The sequence below is a fragment of the Cnephaeus nilssonii genome, assembly GCF_951640355.1.
Source record: "Cnephaeus nilssonii genome assembly, chromosome: 4".
In the NCBI taxonomy this organism is placed as follows: Eukaryota; Metazoa; Chordata; class Mammalia; order Chiroptera; family Vespertilionidae; genus Cnephaeus; species Cnephaeus nilssonii.
The window spans coordinates 16797927-16825150 of record NC_137075.1 but is presented as its reverse complement, the minus strand read 5'-3'; the positions used below and the strand labels follow the sequence as shown (position 1 = coordinate 16825150).

Here is a 27224-nt window from a genome sequence, read left to right as displayed (position 1 = left end):
GCTGTGAGAAAAACCAGAGATCAAGGGCAGGTCAGACAAACTTTTTTTTTTTGTTTTTTGCTACTGATGATCATGACCTCTAGACTAGTAAGCAGCATCTTTTAGTTATTTGACAGCCTGCTACTATATCTTCTGTTTTACTCTTTCAGGTTAGATACGTAAAATTAAACTCTAGTGAGAGGCTTTAAAAATGAGTAACAGCCTTGAGTCCTTAATTTTCCATTTGCCTTTCCCCATTAAAAGAAATTACCATTTATGCTAAGCCAATAATTTCCTTATAAACCCCTGAATTTGCTGACTTGGCTTCCGAGGAGCTCTATTCACAAAAACACTTACCTACATTAGCAATAATTTCAACAAATGGCATAGTTACACAAAATTTACAATCTGAAGAGATTCAATCTTCAAAGACAACAAAATTTAATTTTCCTACCCCATTAAACTTAATATATAAGGACTGCCTTAAATTTATGTATTACATTTTAAAAGAGGTGATTGATTCCCTAAATCTTCAAATTATTCAATTTTAAGAAACACTGCTACAAGAACCGTAAAATCAGCTTAAATTATAAAAAGTTTATGCATTGTAGAGAAAAATTTGTGCTTCAGTGGAAGACTATGTATTGTCTACATATAGCACTCCCTTCTGGGTTATCTGATTCTAGCTTAGTCTTCTAGCTATTTTACAACGTGGTAAATTGTAGGTAAGCAGTAACAATGGAAAGTATTTCTTATGGATGTGAAAATTCAATCCTGACCAACAGAAATCCAGTTGTCTTCCCTCCCATCATTGAGAAAAAACTAGTTCTGCCTCATTTACATATTCATTCCGTATCTGTAAATGTATCTGTAAATATATCTGTTTTGGGATTCTCTCTCTTACTTTAAATCCTCACTGGAGGATATGTTTATTGATTTTTTAGAGAGGAAGGAAGGGGGAGAGAGAAACATCAAAGTGAAAGAGAAACATTGATCGGTTGCCTCCCGTACATGCTCCAACTGGGGATCCAACCCACAACCTAGGTATGTGCCCTGACCAGTAATTAAACCCACAACCTTTTGGTGTACAGGATGATGCTCTAACTGAGCCACCTAGCCAGGGATTTTTTTTTTTTCCCCAGAAAGACAGAAGAAAGTTAGGAAAGAGGGAGGGCAGGAGGGCGGGAGGGAGGGAAGGAGGAAGGAAGGAAGGAAGGGAAATAGGGAGGGAGGGAAAGAGAGAGAAACATTGATCTGTTGTTGTTCCACTAATTTTTATGCATTCATTGGTTGACTTTTGTATGTGCCCTGACTGGGGATCAAACCTGCAACCTTGGGGGTATCAGGACAATGCTCTAACCAACTGAGCTACCTGGCCAGGGCTTAATTTTTATTTACTGACTAGAGGCCCAGTGCATGATTAAATCATGCACGTGTAGGGTCACCTACATGCTTTCGCTTTCGATCACGGGGGAGCTGGGTTCTTGTCCGCTGGTGCACCAGGCCTTTCAGAAGCCTCCGGCGCAGCGGAGGCTTCTGAAAGGCCTGGTGCTGGAGCGGACAGGCACCCAGCTCCCCCGCTTTTGATGGTCCGCGGCGGGACGTGAGCTTGCTGCCCCAGAGGCCCCTTCTGTGCCGCAGCACAGCCATGGCGCAGACGCTGAGCTCGCACTGCTGCCGGCGATGCAAGCTCAGCATCCCGCCGGCCCAATCGGCCACCCGGCCACCCCGAGTCCCGCCCCCCCTGCGCCTCCTGGCCAATCATGGGCATAGCGAAGGTACGGTCAATTTGCATATTTGTCTATTATTAGGTAGGATTTTAGGGAGAGGGAGGAAGGGAGACAGAGAGAGACAGACAAAAAGAGAGAAACATCACTTTGTTCCACTTATTTATGCATTCATTGGTTGATTCTTATATGTGCTCTGATAAGGATCAAACCCAAAACCTTGGTGTATCAGAATGATGTTCTAACCAACTAAGCCACCAGGCCAGGGCTTTTGGGTTCTCTTTGAATCAGTTATAACTGTCTGACTCCCTCATGAGTTAAATTAAACCACAAAGTGTATTAAAGAATTTTATATCTATAGGGAAGTCATGCTTCTACCTTTTTCTGGACATTATCTTACAACTGATTTAACTAACAGGAATCTTTTAAGCTCATAGCCCCAGTCGATTTTAAGTTTGCATATCACTCAGTTGTCTTGGAAAAGGTTCCATTATAAGTGGGATAAAATCCATACTTTAATCACATCCATGGGTTTTCTGTGATCTGGGCTCACCAACTTTCCAACTTTATCCACCAGCACACCCCTGTACCACACCCATTCAGAAAGGGTATTTCTTTAAAAAAATTTTTTTAAACCATAAAATGTTTTCAATATACAAAAAATATTAACACACTCAGCAATCTGGCAAATATTCAATAATTTGATCCAGACCTTTAAATTTTTAAGGGAAAAAAAACAGTACAATACAAATGAAGCTTTTTACCTCCTTGTTCTCCTCCCTAATCTTTCCCTCTCCCCAAAGGCAACCATCATTAGTAATTGGGCATATTCTTCTGTAGTCATTATTTTATACTTACGAAACATGTGCCTGTCCATAAAATATAACATTTCAAAATTTTAACATAACTGCTGTCATATGACATACTTTTAGCTTGGAAATTCACTACTGTGCTTTTGATATTTACCTATCTTCTCCCCCACCCTATTTTTAATTCTATGTTTGTGTGTGTGTGTGTGTGTGTGTGTGTGTGTGTGTGTGTTTAAGTATTTATTGATTTCAGAGAGGGAGAGATAGAAACATCAATGATGAGAGAGTCATTGATTGGCTGCCTCCTGCATGCCCCCCCAATGAGGATCGAGCCTGCAACCTGGGCATATGCAGTGACCAGAATTGAACCGAGACCTCCTGATTCATAGGTGGATGATCAACCACTAAGCCACGCCAGTTGGGCTCAATGTAATTGTATCTACACTAATGGACAATTACCATTCACCAAGACCTTGTATTTTCCCACTTTGGATCTTGGCTCACATACCCCTAAGAGTGTTCTTCTGTCATGAATGTCTTCCCTGCCCAACATCTAGTTCACCCAGTGAAACCCAATCACTTTTTCAATTAATTTTTTATTTTAAAACAATTTCAGACTTTTAGAAGCATTAAAAGAGAAACAAAATGCCTCTTCACCCAGGCATTTTATCACATTTGCTTTATCATTCTCCCCTCAACTCCTTCTCAATATATAACTATGTAGGCGTTGTGTATTTATTTGTATCTATACATAAGACACACTTTTTTCTCTATACTCTTTTAAAGTAAGTTGAAGTCATGATGCCCATTTACTCCAAAATACTTCAGTACATATTTCCTAAAAATAACACTCTTTTACATAACCTAGCAAAATTGTCAAAATCAGGGAGCTAACACTGCGAAGTACCTTTTTCTTACTGACAATCTCATTCAAAATGTGCCCATTGTCCTAAAAATGTCTTTTACAGCAAAAGAAAACATTTTTTTCTGACCCAGGATCCAGTCTAGAATTGTGCATTGTCTTTAGTCATCATGTCTCTTTAATCTCCTTTAATCTATAATAGTTTTTCTCTCTGTTCTTCATTTTTCATGACCTTGACACTTTTTAAGCTTATAGGGCAGTTATTGTGTGGAATTTCCAAAATGATGGATTTGTGATGTCTCCTCGTGATTGGATTCAGGTTTTGGCAGGTGATGTGCATTGTATCCGAAAGCAAGCAATGTAGGTCTGTCCATCCTGACAAGGTTCACCTGCAGTACTCGGCTGCCAGGTCTCTCCACTGGAAAGTTACTGTTTTTCCTTTTGAAACTAATAAGTAATTTTGGTGCAATAACTTAAGAATATGCAACTATCCTTTCTCACACTAGCAGATTTGAGTTTTTAACATCATTGGACAGAGGTATTCAGAGTTAAGACAACTCTGGCTTCTGACTGCCTAAGGTAAAGAATTCCTCTGACTGAGCGTGTGCTGATTATAGAACAGTGTAGTCATTTGTGTGTGTTTTTCTCTACATTTTGAGAGCGGCACAAAAAAAAAAGAAAATGAGGAAGGTGTTCACTGAATTCACGGCTGGTGGTTAGAAGATAGAAGAAATGTTGAGACAAAGGGAGAAAGAGCTTGGGTGGATGATGAGGTCAGATGGACAATCCAAAGGTGCTGATGACAGTCTTGCTCTCCCATCACATGGTGCAGCTCCCATCAGTAAAGCTGTCCCAGAGCAAGAACTGGCTATGTGTAATCCTGCTCCATTCTTTTGCTTAATTACACGGTCTCAATGTATTTAAATCGTTTTCCCAGCTTGGTGAGTTGGTTTAAAATTTGTTCTACTTTTGCCCTAACCGGTTTGACTCTGTGGCTAGAGCGTTAGCCTACGGACTGAAGGTTCCCAGGTTCGATTCCAGTCTAGGGCACATGCCCAGGTTGCAGGCTCAATCCCCAGTGGAGGGTGTGCAGGAGGCAGCCGATCAATGATTCTCCCTCATCATTGATGTTTCTCTCTCTCTCTTCCCTTTTTCTCTGGAATCAATAAAAATACATTTAAAAAAATTTGTTCTACTACATTTGTGGTCCACTGATTCACTTTGCTGTCCTGATAGGCATTGCCACCGATGGCACTTTCTATAACCTCTTTTACAATGTCGCACACTTCATCAAGAACAAAAGTAGTCTCTTTTGCAGGCTGGTAGTCTTCCTTGTCTCCTTCAGAGCCTCATACCTCTTTACTTTCTGACTACAAATTGCTACATGCTCATCTTTACTTTCCTACCCTCAGTCTTGAGTTTCTACAGGGAGCTTTGATTCCTTTTCATGGAGAATGGCATATAGAAACCAAGATCAGGGCACTAGATATGTTCATTGTTACCATGATATCATATATTATTAGTTCTAGAACTTAGTGAAGAGTTTGGTAAAAAGACATATGCACACATGTATCTAAAAACATGAGTTGATACTGATAATTGTTACCACTTTTAGGGGCCAGATCAAATGTTACTTCTCCCTTTACATACCTCTAGAGCCCCTCAATTCTAATTGTTCTCTTTGTCTGACAGTATTTTGTCAACTTCACCTAAACTGGGGCATCTTTCCCCGCTGGTTTATAGGTTTACAACCTCCACTAGAGGCCCGATGACGAAAATTCGTGCACTTGGGGGGGGGAGGGGAGGAGGAAGGGGAAGGGTCCCTCAGCCCGGCCTGCACCTTTTTGCAGTCTGGGATCCCTTGGGAGATGTCTGCCTGCCGGTTTAGGCAGACATCCGCTTGCAGTCTGGGACCCCTCACTCCTTACCGCCCCCCTGCTCACTGCTCCTTACTGCTCGGCTCGCTGCTCCTTACTGCTGCCTCTGAGGTGGGAGAGGCTCCCTCCACCGCTGCTGCGCTTGCCAGCCATGAGCCCAGCTTCTGGCTGAGTGGCGCTCCCTCTGTGGGAGCGCACTGACCACCAGGGCGCAGCTCCTGTGTTGAGCATCTACCCTCTGGTGCTCAGTGCGCTTCATAGCAACCGGTCATTCTGCCATTCAGTCAATTTGTATATTAGGCTTTTATTATATAGGATGGTAGCAGGAATCAAATCAAGTGCCATGGATATGGTACATAACTAACAAGTACACTATACTGAATAGAATTTTAATAAAAATTGACCTGTATGATATCCAGAGTTAAACAAAACATACAATCTTTCTCTTTCTGGCCCTGGCCGAGTAGCTCAGTTGGTTAGAGAATCATTCTGATTCACCAAAGTTGTAGGTTCAATGCCCAGTCATGGCACATACAAGAATCAACCAATGAATACTTAAATAAGGAGAACAATAAATTGATATTTTTCCCTTTACCTCTCTCTCTCCATAAAATCAGTAAATTAAAAAAAAGAACACACAAAAACTTTTCCTTTATGAATATGTTGGCAGGGTCTTTATAACTAAGGGAATATAGCACTTTAGGCATCTCTATTTTTTTCTTGGATGCTAGAAATAATATTTCTTTCATTAAACAAAAGTATCTTATTTAAAATTATATAACACACTCTCCCCCCTAAAACTAGTTTTCTTTATTGTGCCTTTACATTTATTTTTAGGGTATTTCATAAAATCCTCTCTATTATCTCAAGACATGAGAAGTTTGATTCATATTTTCAGAGATACATTTTTTACTTCACTCATTCCTGTAAATACAGTTTTTAAAAATTGATTTCAAAAAGAAAGGGAGAGGGAGTAAGAGATAGAAAAATCAATGATAACAGGGAATCATTGATAGGTCGTCTCCCACGAACCCCACATTGGGGATTGAACCTGCAACCTGTCATGTGCCATGACCAGGAACCAAACCATAACCTCCTGGTTCATAGGTGGACCCTTAACCACAGAGCCATGCAGGCAGAGCTAAATATACTTTCATTAAAAATATATTATAGAAAAAAGTAACCCTCAAGTGAAAGAACAAGAGAATTCTCCAGAAGAGGAGCTAATGAAATGAAAATAAGAAATTTATCCAACACAGAGTTCAGAATAATGATGGCAAAGATACTAAACAGCATGAGAAAAGATATAGTATCTATGAAGAATGACATAGCACTAATAAAGAATACAGTGGAAGGAATATACAGCAGATTAGGGGAGGCCAAGAATCAATCAGTGAAGTATTTGATAGGGTAGAAAAAAATCATACAAACAGAGAACAAAAAAGAAAAAACAATTAAAAAACAGGAGGACAGCTTAAGGGAGGTGTGGAACAATATGAAGAGTAACAATATTCACATGATAGGTGTCTCATAAGGAGAAGAAAGTGAGCAAGGGATAGAGAACAAGGTTGAAGAAATAATGGCAGAAAATTTCCCTAACCTGCTGAAGGCTATCACTCAAATTAGATGGTGAAATAAAGAGCTTCCCAGACCAAAAAAAGGATAAAGGAGTTTATCACCAACCAACCAGCACTAAAAGAAATGCTAAGGGATCTGCTGTAATTAGAAGAAACAGAGAGAGGGAAAATAAGGATTAAGATGGCAATAAATAAGTACCTATCAATAATAACCTTAAATGTAAATGGATTAAATGCTCCAATCAAAAGACACAGAGTAGTTGAATGGATAATAAAACATGAACCAAATATATGCTGTCTACAAGAGACCCACCTCAGAACAAAAGACTAACACACGATGAGAGTGAAGGGATAGAAAAAAATTTTCCATGTTAATGGAAATGAAAAAAAAAGCTGGGGTAGCAATACTCATAGCTGACAAAATAGACTTCAAAATGGAGGCCATAACAAGAGGCAACAAAAGACACTACATAATACTAAAGGGATCGATCCAACAAGAGGATATAACTCTGGCAAACATATATACACCCAATATGGGAGCACCTAAATATATTTTTAAAACTTCTAGAGGACTTTAAGGGAGAGATTGACAATAATACAGTCATAGTAGGGGACTTTAACACCCCGCTGACTTCACTGGATAGATCTTCAAGACAAAAAATTAACAAGGAAATACTAACTATATATGACACACTGAATCCAGCTGGATTTAATTGACATTTATAGAACATTTCACTCCAAAGCTGCAGAATACACATTCTTCTCAAGTGCACATGGGTCATTCCCAAAGACAGACCACATGTTAGGACACAAAACAAGTATCTACAAATTCAAGAAGATTGAAAATCATAAAACATATCAGATCACAATAGAATGAAATTAGAAATAAACTACAGTAAAAACACTCAAAAACATTTAAACACATGGAGGCTAAATAGCATGTTATTAAACAATGAATGTGTTATCAATGAGATGAAGATAGAAATCAAAAACTTCCTGAAAACAAAGGAAAATGAACACACAACAACAAAACCAGTACTGAGAGGGAAGCTCATAGCACTACAGGTCTAACTCAAAAAACAAGAAAAATTGCCCTAGCTGGTTTGGCTCAGCGGATAGAGCGTCAGCCTGCGGACTGAATGGTCCTGGGTTCGATTCCGGTCAGGGGCACGTGCCTGGGTTGTGGGCTCAATCTGCAGTTGGGGGCGTGCTAGAACAAATACTCCAAAAATTTATATGGAACCAAAAAGACCCCAAATAGCCCAGCAATCTTGAGAAAGAAGAACAAAGTTGGAGGGATCACACTACCAGATTTGAAGTTATACTACAAAGCCACCGTAATCAAAACAGCCTTGTACTGGCAGAAGAACAGGTATAAAGATCAATGGAAGAGAACAGAGACCCCAGAAATTGAACCAAGCCATTACACTCAATTAATATTTGACAAAGGAGGCAAGAGCATACAATGGAGTCAAGACAGTCTCTTCAATAAATGATGCTGGGAAAATTGCAAAAAACATGAAACTAGACCACCAAATTACATCATACACAAGAATAAACTCAAAATGGATAAAAAACTTAAATGTAAGTTGTGAAACCATAAAAATTTTAGAAGAAACCATAGGCAGCAAAATCTCAAACATCTCTCGTAGAAATATGTTTACAGATATGTCTCCTAGGGCAAAAGAAACTAAGGAGAAAATAAACAAATGGGACTACATCAAAATAAAAAGCTTCTGCACAGCAAAAGAAACCATCATCAAAATGAACAGGGAGCCCACTGTATGGGAGAACACATTTGGCAATTATATATCTGATAAAGGGTTAATATCCAAAATATATAAGGAACTCATATAACAAAAGGAAGACAGACAATCCAATTTAAAAATGGGCAAAGGACCTAAATAGACACTTCTCCAAAGAGGACACACAGAAAGCCAAGAGACATGAGAAAATGCGCAGTCACTGATCATCAGAGAGATGCAAATTAAAACAATGAGGTATCATCACCTCACACCTGTCAGAATAGCTACCATCAAAAAGAAGAAGAAAAAAAAAAGAATAGCTACCATTAACAAATCAACAAATGACAAGGGCTGGTGAAGATGTGGAGAAAAGGGAACCCTAGTACACTGCTGGTGGAAATGCAGACTGGTGCAGCCATTATGGTAAATAGTATGGAGTTTCCTCAAAAAATTAAATATGGAACTGCTATTTGACCCAGTGATCCCACTTACATCCTAAGAGACCTGAAACATCAATCAGAAAGAATGTATGTACCCCTATGTTTATAGCAGCATAATTTACAATAGCTAATATCTTGAAACAGCCCAAGTGCCCATCAGTAGATGTGTGGACAAAAAAGCTGTGGTACATCTACACTATGGAATACTATGCAACAGTAAAAAAGAAGGTTCTCCTACCATTTGAGACAGAATGGAGGGACCTGGAGAGTATTATGCTAAGTGAAATAAACCAGTCAGAGAAAAACACGTATCACATGATCTCACTCATATGTGCAATATAATGAACAAAATAAACTGATGATCAAAAGAGATCCAGAAACTTAGAACATACTGCGGAATCTCAGAGGGAAGGCGGGGGGACAGTGGGTGGGTAGGAAGAGATCAACCAAAGAATCTTTAACGCATATATACATAACACATGTACACAGACAATAGGGTGGTGAAGGCCTGAGCTGGGGAGTGGGGGTGGGTTAGAAGTGGTCAATGGAGGGAAAAAGGGGACATATGTAATACTTTTACCAATAAAAAAATTTTAAGTATCTCTTATATAAAATGCCCGTGGCCATCATGCCGTAACACCATCACGACCAAACGAGTAGTGACTCTCGCAGTGGGCAGGGCAGCAAGCTACTAGCAGCGGATAGCTTCGAGCGGCAGAGGGCTATGAGCGGCAGAGGGCTACGAGCAGCAGAGGGCGGGGCAGCGAGCTATGAGTGGCAATGGGCAGCGATGGGCGGGGCAGCCAGCTGGGGGAAGCGGAAGCGAGCTACTCGTGCACAATTTTGTGTGCACTGGGCCTCTAGTATATATGTATTAGGCTCTGACCAGGTAGCTAATTTGGTTACAGCATTGTCCCAATACTAGTACATGAAGGTTGTGGGTTCCATCCATGGTCAGGGCACATACAAGAATACATAGATAAGTGAAACAACAAATTGATGCTTCTCTCTCTCTCTCTCTCTCTCTCTCTCTCTCTCTCTCTCTCTCTCCTCTCCTCTCCTCTCCTCTCCTCTCCTCTCTTCTCCTCTCCTCTCCCCTTCTCTCTCTCTCTCTCCACAACTTCTTCCTCTGTCTCTAAAATCAATTTAAAAAATATTTTGTTACATTTGACAATAATACTCTTACTCTGAAAAATTATAAGCTTAATCAACTTTTACATTTTTACACAAGCTACAGATTAATGTCATAAAGTCCTCTACTCTCACTTAAAAGAAATTATAATGTTTTATGACATTTCAATATGTGAGTAAGCGAATATAGATTTTCACTTTAATTTAGCTCCCATAGATCTAGACTTGATTCCTTCTTTCAGAGCTTAAGAGAAACAAGTCAAAGCATCAATTATGAACGTAAAATATTTCCTTTGTAATCAAAGGGGGGGGGAAAGGGCAGGCCATGTTTGCCTGTAAAGAGTGTTTCAAGGACTTGAGGAGAAAAGATGGCGACCGGCAGGAAGGTAGGGAGAGAGAGAGTGTGAGTGAGGAACCCATAGAGGAGAGTGTAGATGTGTGTGGTGTGTGTGTGTGTGTATGAGATAGGGTCAGTTAGATTCTGCAGGTCTTCCAAGGGGCTCCCGAACAGGGCAGCCCTAGACGGCGGAGCCCCGCGCACAAAGCGGACACTTCTCGGCGGTTGGTGCGGACGCAGAGACCACGCCATCTTGGGAAACAGAGCTGCCTGAGACTCGGATCCTGGCTTCTAACACAAACCAGGACCCTGCAGCCACTGGGGACAGAGAACTGCTATCACAGCTTCAGACAAACAACAAGAATCCAGACTTCCCGGCAGATTTCCGTGAGTCAAAGAGCCTATCCCCCTCCTCGCAGGCGCTGATAGCACCAGAGTAACTGATAGACCCGCCCCTCCCCCAAGCTGCTCACGGGCGCGCGCACAGACAGCGCCATAGTAACTGATAGACCCACCCCTGGCCCAAGCTGCCGAGCTTTGCGCAGGGACGCGCTCCCTCTTAGGGAATTTGGCGCGCGCTCGCGCACGGGACAGAAGCAGCTCCCCGTCGGGGAAATCTGTCAGTGCGCACAGAGGGCTCCCCTTCGGGGAATTTGGCTCGCGGGTCACAGCTCCCCCTTCGGAGATTCTTAAGAGGGGCTTCCCTTTGGGGAATTTGGCGCGCAGGACGGACTCCGCCCCCCTGCTGGGACTTTGGGAGAGTGCACTGAGCCGGCTCACCTTCAGGTTCTTAAGAATGTGCGCTCTAGCCGGTTTGGCTCAGTAGAGAGAGCACACACAGGACGCAGCCCCACTTCAGGGAATTTGGCACGCCGGACACAGCTGCCTGGGATCCCTGACTCACAGCGCATTCACACTAAGAGCCAGTGACCCCAATTGTTGGTGCGTGCACACACAGGGACCCTGATTCTCAACGAGAAACCGCACAAGGCAACAGAGACTTTGACACTCGAGTCTTGGTGCAGACACAGGGAAACTCTGACTCCTGGCACATGCTAAGGATCTCATTCTCGGCACATACCAACAGTGTGGTGCAGACAGGGCCCCTGATTCTAAATGTGCACACGAGACCACACAGAACACTGGGGACACTGATCCTGGGCAAGTCTGGTTCCCACCAACCAAAGACAGCCACACGTCCTAGTGTCAGTGCACTTCAGTGAAACTAGGGTGGAGCGAAGTCCCCACAGCACACGGCCCAGGTCCACGCAAACAGAAGCTTGAGCTTTCTGGTAATAGCCAGAATGGGGAAACGAAATAACTCACAGAGGAAAGAAAATGTGGAGTCGCCAAGAAAGGAAATTAGTGAAAATGAAGCTTGCAACATGACCGAAAAGGAGTTCAGAGTAATGGTCATGGAATTTATACATCAGATGGATGAGAAAATCAACAACTTATGCAAGAATCAGGAAGAAATGAAAAGTGATATAGCTACAATCAAAAACACCATGGAAAGTTTCAACAGTAGATTACAAGAAGCAGAGGACCGAATTAGTGAGTTAGAAGATCAGGTACAGAAACAAGCTCAAGCTGAACAGCAATTGGAGAAAAAAATTAAAAAGCAGGAGGAAAGCCTAAGGGAACTTCGGGACAACATGAAACGAAGTAACATGCGTATAATAGGGCTGCCAGAAGGACAAGAAGAGCAGCAGGGATTAGAAAATCTATTTGAAGAAATAATGACAGAAAACTTCCCGGATATGGGAAAGATAAAAGTTACGCAAGTAAAGAGAGTCCCAAGCAGGATCAACCCCAAAAGACCCACACCAAGACATGTCATAATTTCAATGGCAAATATAAATGATAAAGAGAGAATCCTAAAGGCGGCAAGAGAGAGACAGAGAGTTACCTACAAAGGAACACCCATCAGATTGTCAAATGATTACTCATCAGAAACACAACAAGCTAGAAGTGAATGGAAGGAGGTATACAAAGTGTTGCAAAGCAAAGGACTGAATCCAAGAATACTATATCCAGCAAGACTATCAATCAAAATTGAAGGGGAAATCAGGAGCTTTGCAGACAAAAAAAGCCTCAGGGAGTTTATCACCACCAAACCATCAATGCAAGAATTGCTAAAGGGAATACTGTAAAAAGAAGAAATAAACAGGTAAGAAGGAATACAGACACAAAAATAGATATGACTGCAAACAAATACCTTTCAGTAATAACTTTAAATGTAAACGGACTAAATGCTCCAATCAAAAGACATCGAGTAGCTGAATGGATAAAAAAACACGACCCATATATATGCTGTCTACAAGAGACCCACCTCAGAACAAGAGACTCACACAGATTGAAAGTGAAGGGATGGAAAAATATCTTTCAGGCAAATGGAAATGAAAAAAAAAGCTGGGGTAGCAATACTTATATCTGACAAAATAGACCTCAAAGTAAATGCCATAACAAGAGATAAGGAAGGCCACTTCATAATACTAAAGGGAGAAATCCAACAAGAAGAAATAATTCTGGTAAACATATACGCTCCCAATATAGGAGCACCCAAATACATAAAAAAAACTCCTGGAGGATATCAAGGGAGAGATTAATAGCAACACAATCATAGTAGGAGACTTTAATACCCCACTATCACCACTGGACAAATCCTCTAAACAAAAAATCAGCAAAGAAACAGCAATCCTAAATGACTCACTAGACCAGATGGAATTAATTGACATCTTCAGAACATTTCACCCCAAAGCCACAGAATATACATTCTTCTCAAGTGCACATGGGTCATTTTCAAAGATAGACCATATGCTGGGTCACAGGCAAAGTCTCTTCAAATTCAAGAAGATAGAAATTATATCAAGCATCTTCTCAGATCACAGTGGCATAAAACTGGAAATCAACTACAATAAATACAATCCAAAGAAATCAAACACATGGAGACTAAACAGCATGCTATTAAACAAGGACTGGGTCACCAGAGAGATCAAGGAAGAAATAAAAAACATCATGGCAACAAATGACAATGAAAACACAACAATCCAAAATCTATGGGACACAGCGAAAGCAGTCTTGAGAGGGAAGTTCATAGCTCTACAGGCCTATTGCAAAAAACAAGAAACAATGGTAATAAATTACTTAACCCTACAACTCAAAGAGCTAGAAAAAGAGCAGCAAGAAAAGCCCAGTGTAACCAGAAGGAAGGAAATAACAAAGATCAGAGCGGAGATAAATGACATAGAGACCAAAGAAACAATACATAAGATCAACAAAACCAAGAGCTGGTTCTTCGAAAGGATAAACAAGATTGATGGACCTCTAGCCAGGCTCACCAAGAAGCAAAGAGAGAGGACCCAAATAAACAAAATCAGAAATGAAAGAGGTGAAATAACAACAGACCCTGCTGAGATACAAAGGATTGTTACAAAATACTACGAACAACTCTATTCCAACAAACTGGACAATCTGGAGGAAATGGACATATTCCTAGAAAAATATAACCTTCCAAAAATCAATCAAGAAGAATCTAAACAGCTCAATAGGCCAATAACTATGGACGAAATTGAAGCAGTCATCAAAAAGCTTCCGGCAAACAAAAGCCCGGGGCCTGATGGCTTCACAGGAGAGTTTTACCAAACATTCAAGGAAGAACTAAAACCTATCCTCCTCAGACTATTCCAAAAAATTCAAGTGGAAGGAACACTTCCAAGCTCCTTCTATGAAGCCAGCATCACCCTAATACCAAAACCAGATAAAGACAACACAATGAAAGAGAATTACAGACCAATATCCCTCATGAACATAGATGCCAAAATCCTCAACAAAATTCTAGCAAATCGGCTCCAGCAGTACATCAGAAAGATCATACACCATGACCAAGTAGGATTTATCCCAGGAATGCAAGGATGGTACAATATCCGCAAATCAATAAACGTGATACATCACATAAACAAATTGAAAGATAAAAATCACATAGTCATATCAATTGATGCAGAAAAAGCATTTGACAAAATCCAACACCCTTTCTTGATAAAAGCTCTCAACAAGGTGGGAATAGATGGCTCATACCTCAACATAATAAAAGCTATATATGATAAACCCACAGCAAACATCATACTCAATGGACAAAAACTAAAGACATTTCCCCTAAGAACAGGAACAAGACAGGGATGCCCACTCTCACCACTCCTGTTTGACATAGTACTGGAAGTATTAGCCATTGCAATTAGACAAGAAGAAGAAATAAAAGGCATCCAGATTGGAAAAGAACAAGTAAAGCTGTCTTTATTTGCAGACGACATGATATTGTACATAAAAAATCCGAAAGACTCCGTCAAAAAACTAATAGACTTAATAAATGAATTCGGCAATGTAGCAGGATACAAAATTAACGCCAAGAAATCTATGGCCTTTCTATACACCAATAGTGAACTTACAGACAGAGAGACTAAAAAGGCAATCCCATTTACCATCGCACCAAAAAAATTAAGATACCTAGGAATAAACTTAACTAAGGAGGTAAAAGACCTATACACGGAAAACTACAGGACACTGAAAAAAGAGATAGAGGAAGACGTAAACAGATGGAAGAACATACCATGTTCATGGATTGGTAGAATCAACATCATTAAAATGTCCATACTACCCAAAGCAATCTATAGATTCAATGCACTCCCCATTAAAATACCAACGGCATATTTCACAGACCTTGAAAGAACTCTCCAAAAATTCATCTGGAATAAAAAAAGACCCCGAATAGCCACAGCAATCCTGAGAAAGAAGAATAAAGTAGGAGGGATCGCAATACCAGATTTCAAGCTGTATTACAAAGCCACTGTTCTCAAAACAGCCTGGTACTGGCACAAGAACAGACATATAGATCAATGGAACAGAATAGAGAATCCAGATATTGACCCAAACCACTATGCTCAATTAATATTTGACAAAGGAGGCATGAACATACAATGGAATAAAGACAGTCTCTTCAATAAATGGTGTTGGGAAAATTGGACAGATACATGCAAAAAAATGAAGCTTGATCACCAACTTACGCCATACACAAAAATAAACTCAAAATGGATACAGGACTTAAACATAAGACGGGAAACCATAAAAATACTAGAGCAATCCACAGGCAGCAAAATGTCAGACATATGCCAAAAGAAATTCTTCACTGACACTGCCCCTAGGGCAATGGAAGCTAAAGAGAAAATTAACAAATGGGACTACATCAAAATAAAAAGCTTTTTCACAGCAAAAGAAACCATCAACAAAACAACAAGAAGGCCCACTGCATGGGAGAACATATTTGCAAATGGCATCACTGATAAAGGTTTAATCTCCAACATCTACAGGCAGCTTATACAACTTAATAAAAGGAAGATAAATGATCCAATAAAAAAATGGGCAACAGACCTAAATAGAATCTTTTCAAAAGAAGACAGAAGGAAGGCCAAGAGACACATGAAAACTTGCTCAACGTCACTAATTATCCGAGAGATGCAAATCAAAACAACAATGCGGTACCATCTCACACCTGTCAGAATGGCTATCATCAACAAATCAACAAACGACAAGTGTTGGCGAGGATGCGGAGAAAAAGGAACCCTCGTGCACTGCTGGTGGGATTGCAGACTGGTGCAGCCACTGTGGAGAACAGTATGGAGTTTCCTCAAAAAACTGAAAATGGAACTCCCATTTGACCCAGTAATCCCACTCCTGGGAATATATCCGAAGAAACTAGAAACACCAATTAGAAAGGATATATGCACCCCTATGTTCATAGCAGCGCAATTCACCATAGCTAAGATTTGGAAACAGCCTAGGTGCCCGTCAGCAGATGACTGGATCAGAAAACTGTGGTACATCTACACAATGGAATACTATGCTGCCATAAAAAAGAAGGAATTCTCATCATTTGCAGCAACCTGGGAGGAATTGGAGAACATTATGTTAAGTGAAATAAGTCAGTCAATGAAAGAAAAATACCACATGATCTCACTCATTTATGGATAATAAAGAACATTATAAACTTGAACAAAAAGATAGATACAGAGGCAGTAAAGCATCAAACAGACTGTCAAATTACAAGGGGAAGGTTAGGGAGAGGTGGGGGAGATAAGAGATCAATCAAAGGACTTGTATGCATGCATATAAGCATAACCAATGGATGCAAAACTCTGGGGGGTGGGGGCATATATGGGAGTGGGGTGTGGGGAGGGCAATGGTAAGATATGTACACATATAATACCTTAATAAAAAAATTGGAAAAAAAAAAAAAAAGAGTGTTTCAAGCCCTAGCTGGTTTGGCTCGGTGGATAGAATGTCGGCGTGCGGACTGAAGGGTCCCAGGTTCGAGTCTGGTCAAGGGCACATGCCTGGGTTGCAGGCTCGATCCCCAGTGTGGGGCATGCAGAAGGCAGCCAATCAATGATTCTCTCTCAATATTGATGTTTCTATCTCTCCCTCTCCCTTCCTCTCTGAAATCAGTAAACAAATATTTTTTAAAAAGGAAAAAGAAAATAAAGAGTGATTCAAGTTATTTTTCAAAATAATACATAAGAGCCCTGGCCAGTGTGGCTCGGTTGGTTGCAGCATAGTCCCATGCACTGAAGGGCTGCAACTTCGGTTCCCAGTCAGGGCACATAACCTGGTTTGTGGGCTCAATCCCTAGTCGGGGCCCTATGGGAGGCAAACAATCAATGTTTCTCTCTCACATCAATGTTTCCCTCCCTTTCTCTCCCTCTCCTTCTCTTTCTCTCTAAAATCAATTTTAAAGAATTTTAATAGCCAAACTGGCGGGGGTCAGTGGGTGAGCGTCAACCTATGAATCAGGAGGTCACAGTTCAATTCCGGGTAGGAGTGCATGGCTAGGTTACGGGCTCAGTCCCCAGTGGGGGGCATGCTGGAGGCAGCCAATCAATGATTCTCTCTCATCATTGATGTTTCTCTCTCTCTCCCTCTCCTTTCCTCTCTGAAATCAATCAAAATATATTTTAAAAAACTTTAATAATAAATTTTAAAAATGATAGTAATACATAATAGCCAACAGAAAAAAATGAGCCATTTGAAATGGCGAGTAGAGGGGAATTCAGAGGCACGCACTGAGGCCCGAAGCAGCTGTGTGACAGTGTGGGGCTGTCCCAGGCTGGCACTCTGCTCTTACCGTTAGTGTGGCCGTGTTTTCGTCATCTGACCACTGCATGAAGAAGAGAATAGAAAAAAACATTAAATGTCGATAATGTACTGGGCTTCCAAAAAAGCAGTACTCCGTGTATAATTTATACATAAACAGATATATAAAAAGCCAGCGACCAGGACGCTGTAACGACTGGAATGACCAGTCGCTATGACGCCCACTGCAGCCAGCAAACCAGCCGATCTGGGGTGGGGCTGGCCAGCCAACCACCCGTGGCCCCTCCCGCAGGCCGGCCCCGCTCCCAATTAGCCTCTCCCACCCCATCAAGGTCGGGGTAGCTGGCCAACACCCCCCCCCTACGGCCCCTCCCCCCATCTCCTCCCCTTCCCCAATTGGGGCCAGGCCAGCCAGACCCCACCCATTCAGGAATTTGTGCACTGGGCCTCTAGTATGTAAATAAAAGTATACATCAAAGTGAGATTTTCACGTAATTTCTCACTTCAATGAATATATGCTAAGAACTAAAGGTCAGAACTATTTCAGAGATCACTGAAATTAGAACAGTCTCCAGAACAGAGTAGCACCAACCTGTATTTCTTCTGCTTCATCATCACTGTCTGGCTGAGAACATGTTGGAGGATCTTCCCTAGAAGGACATGAAGCAAAAATTAAGAAAGAAAAAGGTTGTGTACTATGTAGTCAGAATTTCAGGTGAGTATGTAAAAAGCCTTTCAATTGGAGTGTAATATTAGGACAAGTCCACTTTTTGAGACAGAAACTAATAAAAACTAATACGAAATTAATGAGAGTACAATAAAGATGGCAGAATAAAAACTTTCTGCCTTTCAGAAATCACTTAGAAATAAGGGAAAGAAAGCTCAAAGTCTTCCTCGGATGACACCAAGAATCATCCACAACTATTGAGTCCAGTGGTGAGAAAGTGCTGCCAGAGACCAGGAAGGTCAAACGGGATGAAGGAAGACACCAGAGGAAACCTCTGAAGAGCTGTTCTGCACAGCGGAGAGAACACCCTGAGGGGCAAGACTCCTTAGTTTATACAGTGAAAACAGAGTGTGTGGACTGGTGTCCAGAATTCCCTGAGTCTGGACTGGCAACACAGAGAGGTATGGGGAAGAGAGTGAGAAAGAAATACTCAGACACACTCCCTTTGAAGAAGCAGGTATGGGAAGGAGGCATCTAGTAGCCAATCTCGTTGCCCGGGAGGAAGCAAAGGCTGAAGGCACTCAGAGGGGATAACTCTGCCCTGGACCCTCCTCAATACTAAACTACAAACAACTGGCCTAGGAAAGTGTGAGAACATGATGTCTGAAGCTACTACAGCAACTTGGACTTCAGAAAGAAAAACCAAGAAATTCAGAGAAGCTAATTTCTAGTCCTAACATCACTGAAGTACTATACTTTTCCATAACTGCCATGCCTTCCGGCTTATCCTATATAATAAAAGCTTAATATGCTAAATGTCTGGTTGTCCGGTCGTTCGTTCAATTAATCAAAGCATAATATGCTAATGATATGCTAAGGCCGCTCAACCACTTGCTATAACGTGCAGACCACCAGGGGGCAGACAGTCGACCAGTTGCTATGACGTGCACTGACCACCAGGGGACAAACGCTCCGACTGGTAGGTTAGCTTGCTGCTGGGGTCCAGTCAATCAGTACTGAGCGAGATGGACCGAACATGCCCTTGAGCCCTCTTGTGGTCCCTCCCTGACTGGCCAACCTCCCGCGTCCCTCCCCGGCCCCGATCGTGCACTAGTGGGGTCCCTCAGCCTGGCCTGTGCCCTCTCGAAATCCAGGACCCCTCCCTCACACAATGTCAGAGAGTCAGTTTCGGTCCGACAGCGGAACGACTGGTCGCTATGACGAGCACTGACCACCAGGGGGCAGATGCTCAATGCAGGAGCTGCCCCCTGGTGGTCAGTGCGTTCCCACAAGGGGAGCGCTGCTCAGCCAGAAGCCGGGCTCAGCACTAAGGATATCCCCCGAGGGCTCCCAGACTGTGAGAAGGTGCAGGCCGGGCTGAGGGACCCCCCCTCCGAGTGCACAAATTTCATGCACTGGACCTCTAGTAGTTATATGAAATAACATACTTGCCTTACTGTTTAAGCCAGTTTTAAAGATGGATGTCTTAGTCTGTTCAGGATACTATAACAAAATAACATAGACGAGATGGTTTGCCAACTGAAATTTATTTCTCAGTTATGGAGGGTGGAAATCCAAGATGAGGGTGCCAGCAGGGTCGGGTCCTGGTAAGAGCCCCCTTCTGGCTTGCAGATGGCCACCTTCTTGGTGTCCGACACGGGAGAAGGAGCTAAGAGCTCCATGTGATCTTTTATAAGAATGCTAATCCTAGTCATGAGGAGTCCACCCTCATGATACTGGTATAATCACCTCCCAAACACCGCACCTCCTAATACCTAATATCTTTGGGGGTTAAGATTTAAATATATGAATTTGGGGGCCATACAAGCATTTGAATCATAACAAATATTCTATTACTTGCAACCAAAATCATCCCAATTGTCACATGGAGCAAACATAGAGGGCACTGGGTGTCAGGTGAAAGAGAATAGATAAGAGTTTGAACAGCAAAAAAACAAACAAAAAACCACACTTATTTCATGGGAGCTGAAACTGAAGAAATTATATTCAGAGACTTTTTCTGCCTTTTATTTTCTATGTAACAAATAACTTGGAAACTTACAGAAAAGCATTCAATTAGGAATTTTACTTTCTGGAATAAGGTACTCTACTACATTAGAGTTAAGAGCATAAATTGGTACAATGGTTAGTGAAAGCTATTAGGCAATACTGGTCAAGAGTCTTAAAACATTTTTATAACCTTTGATCTATAATTAGAGTCTAGGATTCTTAATGTACAGAAATAATCCTAAATGCAAACAATGTTCTATACAAAAATGTTTGTGTATTTTTGTTAATATATTTTTATTGATTTCAGAGGGAGAGAAATAGAAACATCAATGATCAGAGAGAATCAATGATCAGCTGCCTCCTGCACGCCCCCTACTGGGGATCAAGCCTGCAACCCAGGCACGTGCCCTTGACCACAATTGAACCCAGGACCCTTCAGTCAGCAGGCCAACACTATCCACTGAGCCAAAACTGCTAGGGCCAAAAATGTTTGTTCAAGAATTATTTTTCAGTAAGAAAAAGTTGTAAATGACCTAAATGTCCAACAACTATGAAATTAGATTTAATTACAGCAAATGCCTATACATGAAAATCATGCAGTTGTTAAAAATAATGCCATTTTTAAAGCACAGAGAAAATTTATGCTATGATGGTCAATGACAAAAGCAATATGAAACTATATAGTATGTAGCACGCCCACCACTTAGGCTATAAAGTGTATTTAAAAAGAATAGAAAAAAAATGTGCCAAAATTTGAACAGCATTTGTTTTCAGACAGTGGAATTTTTCTCTGCTGAGTGATTTTCCTCTACTCCTTCATTCTTCTCTGCAGTTGTCAAGTTTACTACAATGACAAGTATTACTTCTATAATTAAAAAAAAAGTTGGGGGCATATTTTACAAATGATAGAATTCTAAGCATTCATATTGGGTCAGTTTTGAAAGTAATCACTGAGAACAAGATTTCCCCCATAGTAGGAAAGACAGTAGCAGAGAAGAGATGCCAAGTGTCAGGAAGAAAACATTAATTTCATCATTGCTCTTGTTGTTTCTTTCATACTATACTTTTCAAAATAAACCTACGTTTCTATGAAAATTGAAGCTTTTGGGTTTTTTTGCGGCCCACATAAACTTAAACCTTGTTTATTTGGCCTTTGTTAGTCTTTGAGTTTGACATGCTTGCTATATACTATACTTTGATTCAGGGATATATTTCATATAAAGGAGCTAAAATGTTCATGTAGTAATGGATGCAGCTGTGGTCTTCTATAAATAATACTTTAAACACACACACTCATTCAAAAAAACTGTTACTATCTGAACTCAGGGAGATAAAATGATTAGTATAGCAAGGAACGAACTGAGAGGGATATACACCTAAGCCCACATGCAAAACACAAACACTGAGTTTTAAAAAGACATGTTTGAAAAAAGCTACTCAGTGATAAAACGCAACTTAGATGAATCTTAAAAGCATTATATCAAATTAAAGAAGCCAGCCCTAGCTGGTTTGGCTTAATGGATAAAGAGTCTGCCTGTGGACCAAAGGGTCCCAGGTTCGATTCCAGTCAAGTTTACGGACCTCAGTTGCAGGCTCCTCCCCGCCCCAGGCCCTGGTCGGGGCCCATGCAGGAGGCAACCAATCGATGTTTCTCTCTCTCTTTCCCTCTCTCATCCCCTCTCCCTAAAAATCAATGGAAAAATATCCTCGGGTGAGGATTAACAAAAAATATAAGGAAAGAAAGACAGAAAGAAGCCAGAGACACACAAAAATACTATATGATTCCATTTATATGAAATTCTAGAACTGACAAACTAAGCTATGGAGATAGAAATCAGACCAGTGTTTGCCTGGGTGGGAAAATGGAGGTAGGAAGGAGAGACCAAAAAGAGATATAGGGACTTTCTGGGGAATGGAAATGGTCAATATTTTCAATGGAGTGGTGGCAAAACAGATCTGTGCATTTTATTGTAAATGTACCTCATATAAATTATACGTATAATTTTCAAATTTGTTATTAATCCTCATCCAAGAATATTTTTTACATTGATCTTTAGGGAGAGGGAGAGGGAGGGGGAAAGGAAGGGGGAGGGGGAGAGGGAGAGGGAGGAGGGGGAGGGGGAGGGAGAGAGGGGGGAGGGGAAGAGAGAGGGAGAGAGGGGGAGGGGAAGGGGGAGAATGGGGAGAGGGGGAGAGAGAGAAAGAGAGAGGAACATTGATGTTAGCATCGATTAGTTGCCTCCTGCATGCACCCCAACCAGGGCCAGGGATCAGAACCTGCAACCCAGTACGTGACCTTGACCGGAAATCAAACCCTCGACCCTTTGATGCATAGGCTAACACCCTAACCATTGAACCACAGTGGCCAGGGCTAATTTTCACGTTTTTAACTATAAAAGTAATACAATCTAAAATTACTACATTTTTGCCCTAACCAGTTTGGCTCAGTGGATAGGGCATTGGTCCGTGGATTGAAGAGTCCCAGGTTCAATTCCAGTCAAGGGCATGTACCTTGGTTGCAGGCTCAATCCCCAGTAGGGGGATTGTAGGAGGCAGCTGATAGATGTTTCTCTCTCGTTGATGTTTCTAACTCTCTATTCTTCTCCCTTCCTCTCTGTAAAGTCAATAAAAATATTTTTATAAAATAAAAAATAAATAAATTACTACATTTTTCAAATCAAAGGCTCAATAAACAATGCTTTTCTCAGTCTGAGCAAATGACATCTTCATTCATCGAGTTAGTTGTTCAAGCAGAAATTCTTGCCACTTCCTTCTCCATCACTGAGTTCTGAAAGTTGCAGGATTCTCTCCGCTCCAGTGTCACCCTCTTAGATCAAGCCACTATCAGCTCTCACTTGGTCCAATTCAGCATCAGGTTCCTAACTGGCCTTCAAGTCCCACACAGTAACCAGTCATTGTTGACAAAATGAAATCTGCCAAAGTCACTTTCTTGCTCAGAGCCCTTCAATACCTGAGTTCTCAATAAAGTCTAGGATCTTTAACATGACTCCCACACACATACCTCAACCTGAACCCTAACCATCGCTCCCATTTCAGCAACTGAGACTCCCATCACTTGACCCTCTCTTATTCGTTTCCTGCACGTGAAGATCTTCCGCACCTCAGAGCCCTCTTTAATGCTATTCCCTCAACCACTCAACTGACTACCTTTAACCCAAACTTCCCTCCACCACTCAACTGACTACCTTCTATCCAAACTTCCTTTCTCAGAGTCTCATAAAAGTTACTTTTTAAGGAAATCCCCTGACCCGCCCTGCAACCCTCAGCCCCACTCTCACCCTCAGTAACTTAATATGTCAGTGGCCTCCCCATTTCCTTCATAGCACTTATCACAATTTTCACTTATATATTTACTGGAGTGTTTAATGATCAGACTGAAATTAATGATGACGAGAGCAGTCAGTATTTTTTAAGAACATACAATATACTAGGCATTGGGCTAAACATTTTACACAGTATCCGTTTGTATCTCTGCCACAACCCTGTGAGGTTACTTCTCTGACATCAGTCACCCATTCACAGAAGAGAAATCTAAGGCACAGAGAGCTATCAGTTTTACATGATGAAAAAGTTCTGGAGATGGATGGTGGTGATGGTTGCACAACAATATAAATGTACTTATTACCAATGAACTGTACACTTTAAAATAGTTATAATAAATTTTATGTGTACTTGAGCACAATAAAAAACAAAACTTTTAATAATTCTAAGGGAAAATTATTTCCAACCTACAATTCTAAAAAAAAAAAAAAAAAAAAAAGTTCCAGCAAGGGTTAGTATTAGGCTACTTTAGAAAGGATAGTGAGGGATGAGCACTAAGATAACATGATTTCTGAGCAGAGACCTGAATGAACACATGGAACATCTTTAAATTGTATAATGCTTAAACTTTTTCAAGTTTACACTAAAAAGACTAAAGCATGGTAACTTCTTCCTTTTACAATTAGAGGAACTACATGAACAGAGAAGCGTGGAGGTGGAGTCATGGTGGGTTAACTGTGGGGAACAAAATGCTAAGTACTTAAAAATGATACACCCTAGTAAAACTTTGTTTGCAATGAACAATGAATTTCTTATCTTAAAATAACTGAAGAATCCCAAAGGGTAATAACATGCCCTCTCTGTCCCACCACCAGTACTCTCCATCCCCATTTTCTAAAGGCAGAGAGAAAGGAATTGCCCATTTTCATAAACAGTAATTACTAGAGAAGTACCCAATTTTAAGAATCTTATTAATTGAGCATTGACAAAAAAATAAAGGATCAAAATCAGCACATAATTTTAGCTAGAAAAAAAGGGGAGAGAATGGTGCATTTTATATGGCAATGGCTGAGTTTTAATCAGTACAACATTCCTTTATGATAAAAGTATTAAAAATGGTTTTCTGATATACTTTACCTTCCTGAAACCACCAGAGTTCCATCATCAAGTAAATAATCCTTCACATTCTGAGGAAGTGGAAGAATGACACTAAAAAAAAAAAAAAAAAAATGCATATACCAAAAAAGGCATTATTTAAAAAGGCCAAACATAAGCAGAAAGAAAAAATTTCCAAACTCAGTTTTTAAATTACTTGTTCCCATTATACAACTATGAAGTGGAAAATGTTAATGATGTACATTTGATGGCGGCAGACTAGAAATTAGAATATGAATAAATATTTCGGTAAGCTAAATTAGGTTCATAAAGTTACTACAATTGTCTTTGTGATAAAGACAAAAGTCAACCAAATCCAAAGAAGCAAGCTGAAATCACAGTATGAAAGCAACAAACTCAAAAGAATTCTGAGTGAGTACAATAATTATATGACTTTAGGGAATTAGAGACAAGAGATAATTGCAGCAACACAGGAAGTGCAGCAAACAAATCAGAAAAGGAACAGCATCTGACCACCTTCTAGAAGAGAGGGCAGAAGTGGACTTAAGCTTCTAGAAACTGTTCTTTGGCTGGCAATGAGCACATAAACCTAAGAATACCTGTGATGTGTGGATGCTTTTGTGGCATCTACTTCACTGATCACCAGAGCAATAAAGCTCTTTAACTGGCCATCCTTTAGTTCCATTTGCTTCAGGTCATCATAACTAAGGATGGCAAAGCCATACTTGAAGTCACTTAAAAAACTCATGGGATCATTTGTTTTTTCCTCTGTAATAATAATTCACCAAAAAAATCCTGCTGGATACCTACAGGTAATGTTATTACTTTGATCATAAAGCATATATATACTTTTTTTTAAGTAAACAAGATTATGTCCTGCTTACTTTCAGAGAGTCAACAGAATATCATCAACTTATAATATGCTTCATTTATTTACAGAATAATTTTTGGCACATTACAATGGTTTTTGTGTAAAGAAAAAATTATTTCATGGACTACTTCAGTTTTAAAAATTAATATCTGATTTATCAAAGTTACAATTTCACATTCAAAAGCCTAGCTCTTCAGGCTTTTATAAAAAAGGTTCAATTAACAAATCTTAATGTATTTGTAAACCTGCTAAATTTTAACCAATTTCAAGTAAGCCTCTGAAACTTAAAAGGTTGCTTTAAAAAATTTAACTCTATTACAAAAATAATGTATTCAATTTTATTTTTAAATACAGGGGTGGGCAAAGTAGGATTACAGTTGTAATACAAATAAATAATACAATAATTAATAAATAAATAAATAATACAGCCCTGGCCGGGGTGTTCAGTGGTTAGAGCACAGGCACTTGGACCAGAGAGTCACGGGTTGGACTCCCAATCAAGGGAATGTACCTTGGTTGCAGGTTCAATCCCAGGCCCTGGTGGGGTCAAGAGTGGAATGCAACCAATCACTGTGTCTCTTCCCCTTTCTCCTCCCTTCCATTCTCTCTAAAAATCAATGGAAAAAAATGTCCTCACTCCTTTGGTGAGGATTAAAAAGTAAACAAACAAATAAATAAATAAACAATCCTATATAATAAAAGCCTAATATGCTAAGTGTCCGGTGGACTGGTCAGCCGTTCAACCAATCAAAGCGTAATATGCTAATGATATGCTAAGGCAGCTCAACCACTCACTATGATGTGCACTGAACACCAGGGGGCTGACACTCTGACCAATAGGTTAGCTTGCTGCTGGGGTCCGGCCGATCGGGACTGAACCAGATGGGCCAGACACGCCCTGGAGTCCTCCCGTGGTCCCTCCCTGACTGGCCAACCTCCCGCATCCCTCCCCGGCCCTGATCATGCACCAGTGGCAATCCGGGACCCCTCGGGGGATGTCAGAGAGCCAGTTTCAGCCCAATCCCGCAGGCCAGGCCGAGGGACCCCACTGTTGCACAAATTCGTGCACTGCGCCTCTAGTCCAAGAATAAACTGGGTTTTATACACTCACAACTATAAACCTACTTTTGCCCACCCCATATGTCAACTATCTAAATAAGCCTTCCCAGGTATTTAACTCTTATAAAGCCAGCAAATTAACCTGTAAGTTTAGTGAATCTAAGGTTCTTGAAAACATTCCGATATTATTTAAAAACTTAACTATTTTTCTTAGATAGTTTAACATTATCACCATTGTAAACCAATTACACAATTTAAATTGGAACCAAAAGGCTAACCTGTTTTATATATATACTTGAGGCCCGGTGCACAAATTCGTGCACGGTGAGGTCCCTCAGACTGGCCAGCAATCAGGGCCGATGCGGGTAGGGGGAGGGACCGCGGGAGGTTGGCCGGCCACGGAAAGTTGGCTGTGGGAGTGCACTGACCACCAGGAGGAAGCTCCTGTGTTGAGCACCTGCCCCCTGGTGGTCAGTGCGCGTCATAGCTACCAGCTGGTCGTCCAGTTGTAATGGTCGCCTTAGGCTTTTATATATATACTAGAAGCCCGATGCACGAAATTTGTGCAAGGGGCTCGGCCCTCGCAGCCCTG

The 27224-nt window shown here is 40.9% G+C and overlaps 1 protein-coding gene across 1 annotated transcript in view; it reads right to left on the bottom strand.

The window, feature by feature from the left end:
• Positions 1-27224, bottom strand: part of CDC123 (cell division cycle 123) — a 71472-nt gene that overhangs the window by 40761 nt on the left and 3487 nt on the right. The window contains exons 2-4 of the mRNA XM_079769586.1: positions 24724-24795; positions 18220-18277; positions 17659-17691 (exon numbers count right to left, since the gene is read on the bottom strand). Coding sequence (XP_079625712.1) covers positions 17659-17691; positions 18220-18277; positions 24724-24795 — 163 coding nt within the window. The remainder of the gene's footprint in view (positions 1-17658; positions 17692-18219; positions 18278-24723; positions 24796-27224) is intronic.